General features: G+C 47.2%; 2 protein-coding genes across 2 annotated transcripts in view; both read left to right on the forward strand.

Moving 5' to 3' along the window:
- The window catches only part of usp40 (ubiquitin specific peptidase 40), a 29760-nt gene that overhangs the window by 14038 nt on the left and 10722 nt on the right, over nt 1–5000 (forward strand). The window lies entirely within an intron of this gene.
- The window catches only part of LOC124393446, a 1427-nt gene continuing 386 nt past the window's right edge, over nt 3960–5000 (forward strand). Inside the window, exons 1-2 of the mRNA XM_046861291.1 lie at nt 3960–4221; nt 4295–5000. The exon at nt 4295–5000 is cut by the window's right edge and continues 386 nt beyond it. Of these exons, the coding sequence (XP_046717247.1) occupies nt 4481–5000 (520 nt within the window). The 5' untranslated portion in view covers nt 3960–4221; nt 4295–4480. The remainder of the gene's footprint in view (nt 4222–4294) is intronic.

Genomic DNA, 5000 nt, shown 5'->3' on the forward strand with positions numbered 1-5000 from the left:
CTCATGAATTAAGTTTCTGGGCATTTCCTGAAGCTGCTCTGTAATAATGTTGGGTTTAATGTGACGAGTTGTCTCAAAGATTGATTAGATCACTGGACTACTGGACGCGCATGCGCAAAGCATCGCTAAATCTGTGCACGGAACAGAATTGAGCAGTTTATCTCTCACTCTTCTGGTTCTTCTGTCACGTGACTCAATGCTTCTACCGGTATGTCATCTAGTCCAACCGACTTTCCACTCTTCATCCTCTTAATCGCTACTTTTACTTCCTCCTTACTAATCCTATCCACATCTTGCTTCACTAACTCTGTATCATCCAACCTTCTCTCTCTCTCTCTGATTTTCCTCATTCATCAGCTGCTCAAAATACTCCCTCCACCTTCTCAACACACTCTCCTCACTAGTCAACACATTTCCCTCTCCATCCTTTTCCCTCTCCTCTCCATCCTCCTGCCTTTTCCTTGTCTTTCTCCACATCCCTCTTTACCTGCTGCTGCATCTCCTTGTTCTCCTGATACTTTTCTCATCACTCTGCCGATCCCAATTCTGATCCTCCAACCTCTTTCCCGTTATGCTCTCCTGCACTTCCTCATTCCACCACCACGTCTCTTTGTCTTCTTTTCTATTTCCAGATGTCACACCAAGTACTTTTCTAGCTGTCTCCCTCATCACTCCTGCAGTAGTTCCACAATCATCCAGCACCTCTTCACCACCACCAAGCTCCTGTCTGACCTCTTCCCTAAACCTTACACTACAGTCTTCCTCCTTCAGTTTCCACCATCTTATTCTCCTTTCAGTCCTTACTCTCCTCCTCTTCTTCTTCACCTCCAAAACCATCCTACAGACCACCATCCGATGCTGTCTAGCTACACTGTCCCCTGCCAACACCTTACAGTCTCCAATCTCCTTAAGGTTGCATCTCCTGCATAGAACATAGTCCACCTGTGTGCACCTTCCTCCACTTTTATACGTCACCCTATGATCCTCTTTCTTCTTAAAATACGTGTTCACCACTGCCATTTCCATCCTTTTAGCAAAATCTACCACCATCTGCCCTTCCACATTCCTCTCCTTAAGACCATACCTACCATCACCTCCTCATCACCTCTGTTCCCTTCACCCCCATGCCCATTAAAGTCTGCCCCAATCACCAATCGTTCTTTCCTAGGTTCACCATCTACCACTTCATCTAATTAATTCCAGAATCTTTCCTTCTCCTCCATCTCACAGCCCACTTGTGGAGCATAAATACTGATGACATTTATCATCATCCCTTCAACTTCCAGCTTCACGATCATCACCCTATCAGAAACTCTCTTCACCTCCACTACACTCTTACTGTACTCTTTCTTCAGAATCCCCCCTACACCATTTCTCTTTCCATCCACACCATGATAGAACAGTTTAAACTCACCTCCAATGTTCCTGCTCTTACTCCCTTTCCACTTTGTCTCCTGAACACACAACATATCTACCTTTTTCCTCTCCATCATATCAGCTCCCTCTCTCACTTTACCAGTCATAGTACCAACATTTGAAGTACCAACCCTAACCTCTACTCTCTTCTGTGTATTGAGGATTCTGATGGCTTGCGGGAAAAAACTGTTGCACAGTCTTGATGTGGCGGCCCGAATGCTTCGGAACTGTTTTCCTAATGGCAGGAAAGTGAAAAGTGTGTGAGACAGGTGTGTGTGGTTGTCCGCAATGGTGTTTGCATAATAGAGGGGAGAGAGACTCTGATGATGATCTCATCTGTCCTCACTATCCTTGAATTTGGTGCTCTTGATGATCTCCACTGAGGATCCATTGATAATCAGTAGAGAATGGTCACTCTGTGCTCTCCTGAAGTCCACAACCATCTCTTTGGTTTTGTCAACATTACAAAACAGGTTGTTTGCTCCACACCAGGCTGTTAACCATTGCACCTCCTCTCTGTATGCTGACTTGTCATTCTTGCTGATTAGACCCACCACAGTAGTGTCATCCGCAAACTTGATGATGTGATTCGAACTGTGCATTGCTACACAGTTGTGAGTCGGCAGAGTGAACAGCAGTGGGCTGAGTACACATTCCTGAGGGGCCCCAGTGCTTAGTGTGGTGGTGCTGGAGATGCTGTTCCTGATCCGGACTGACTGAGATCTCCCAGTCAGGAAGTCCAGGTTTCAGTTGCAGAGGGAGGTGTTCAGGCCCAGAAGGTCAGCTTCTCAATCAGGTTCTGAGGGATGATCGTGTTGAATGCCGAGCTGAAGTCAATGAACAGCATTCACACATAAGAGTCCTTGTTGTCTAGGTGGTTTAGGGCTAAATGGAGGGTTGTGGAGATGGCATCGTCCGTGGAACGGTTTGGACGATACGCGAACTGCATGGGGTCCAGTGAGGGTGAAAGCTGGGTTTTAATATGCCTCATGACGAGCCTCTCAAAGCACTTCATGATGGGTTGAGGCAGGAGACAGTAGACTTCTTTGGCGCGGGAACAATGTTCGTTGTCTTGAGGCACATAGGAACAACGTTGCTGCTCAGGAAGATGTTGAAGATGTCTGTAAAGGCATCCGCTAGATGTTGTGCACATTCCCCGAGCACATTGCCAGGAATGTTGTCTGGTCCAGCAGACTTCTGTGGGTTAACTCTTTAAGGTCATAAGCAGGTGAAGTTTCTTGTAGTTTGTGGATGCCCTGCCACATGCGCCGGGTGTCTCCGCTGTCCTGGAAGTGGTCGTGGATTTTCTTTGCATGTTGGTGCTTCGCCTCTCTGATGGCATGGGACAGTTTGGCCCTTTCTGTTCTTAAGACCGTCTTGTCCTCTGCTCTGAAGGCAGAGTATCTTTGTTTCAGCAGCACCAGCACATTTGCAGTCATCCACGGCTTCTGGTTGGAGCATGTAGTGATGGTCTTGGAGATGGTCACATCATCAACGCACTTGCTGATGTAGCTGGTCACTGTTGACGTGTACTCCAACAAGTTGATGGAATCGCCGTTAATTGCAGCCTCCCAGAAAATGTTCCAGTCAGTGCACTCAAAACAGTCCTGTAGCTCCTGACAGCAGCTCCTTCTGGCCAGGTTTTCACCTGTTTCAGAACCGGTTTAGAGCATCTGATGAGCGGTCTGTATGCTGGAATTAGCATAACAGAGCAGTGGTCTGAGTATCCGAGATGGGGGCGGGGCTCTGCATGATACGCGCTGGGGATGTTCGTGTAAACAAGATCCAGCATGTTCGCTGTCCACTTGCTGATGAAGTTTAGGGAGCACAATCCTGAGATTCACATGGTTAAAATCTCCGGCGATAATCAACAATCCGTCGGGGTGAGCATTCTGCAGGTCGCTAATAGTGCCTTAGAGTTCATACAGTGTCTCCTTAGCATTAGCACTGGAAGGAATGTTCACTCCAACAATGAAACCAGTGGTAAATTCTTGTGGTAAATAAAAAGGTCTGCATTTAACAGTCACAAACTCCACTAGTGATAAGCAATAGCGTGAGACAAGCACAGAGTTCTTACACCATTCCGTGTTGATATAAACACACAGGCCACCACCGTGAGTCACCGCACAGAGCTGTTAGCCCGTCTAGCTGGATGGGAACACGGTTAGCCCGTCCACCTGGATGGCGGCTTCCGGAACTCTGTCGCTGAGCCTCGTCTCTGTGAAAACAAAGACGCAGCAGTCTCTAAACTCTCGCCGTGTGGTTCGCTGGAGTCGGATGTAATCCAGTTTATTGTCCAGGGAACAGACGTTTGAAAGAAAGATGGATGGGAGAGCCGGCCGGCTAGGGTTAGCATTTAGCCTAGCACGGACACCCGCCCGCTTGGCGCGCTTCCGCTTCCTCGAGCAGCACTTCCGACGTACCCTCTCCCGGCCACCGGCATCAGGTGACACCGAGGGCTGGGGGCCTGGTCTTTTTGGCCAAGGTCGCAAAGGTTATTAATAACTTCATCATGCAGATTATTGGTTGCATGATGCCTGAACCGTAACAGTATCTGGTGGTCGTACTCATGCACCCAGCTGATTGTAATAGGTCGGCTAAATATGGTGAAAGCACTATTTTTGGACCTGGAGAGGCCGCTGCGAGCTCCTGCCGCGCCGCCATATTGGACACAGCAGAGAAGTGTGTGAAGTGTGTGAGCAGTTTAAAGTGTGTGCGTTTGTGTATGTAAACATGACCCAATAGAGACAATTCTACATTCTGCAATAATGATCTGCTGGTTTGAGTCTCACCTTCTGCACACAGGTAACACTCATTTATTGTACCTGTTAGTTTTATCTGACGTGATTTACAGCTGATTTAATCTCTGATCATGCAGCGATGTAAGAGCTGACCTAAGACCAACGAGACAGTGTGCAAAAGTTCCTTATTTCTTCCAAAGTTCAACTGACAGAAGTCTTTCTAAAGGTTTATACTCTTCTAAGCCACACCCTTACCATTGAAATCTCTGAACACAGAGCTGTAGATCTTTAGAACCTGTTAAGACTCATATCAGGAGTTCATCATGCCTGGAATGGACAGAGATCTTGTGCTGGAGGCTCTCTCTACTCTCACCAATGCTTCAGTGAAATGTCTTGATCCTGGTGAATCCACAGATTCAGAACTGACAGTTTACAATTTCATCTCAACGACTTTTAATTACACTGTAGATAGTGTTAATGTCGTGGCTTCTTTGCTGAAAAAAATTGCTCTGGGCAGCAGTGAAATGGATCATTTACACAACGAGCTGTTCATGGACATGGAGAACTTCTTTGATCCAATATATGATTATGATTTCCGCAACATGACGGATTCCTCAGAGTGCTCACGTGGAGGAGAACCGTACAAGCGGCCGGTCGGGTGGTACCGATTCGCTCTGAAGGTGAAGAATAAATACCCAGATGGAAACGCATGGCTCGGATCTATAGGATGGAGGACTCAGTCTGAACCTGGTGAGTGGCCTGTTTCCTTCCACGGTACGACCATCGAAGGTGCTAAAGGAATCGCACGCTTACATTTTAAAGCTGGAGATAGATGTGCATATG

Source organism: Silurus meridionalis, chromosome 1 (assembly GCF_014805685.1).
Source record: "Silurus meridionalis isolate SWU-2019-XX chromosome 1, ASM1480568v1, whole genome shotgun sequence".
Lineage (NCBI taxonomy): Eukaryota > Metazoa > Chordata > Actinopteri > Siluriformes > Siluridae > Silurus > Silurus meridionalis.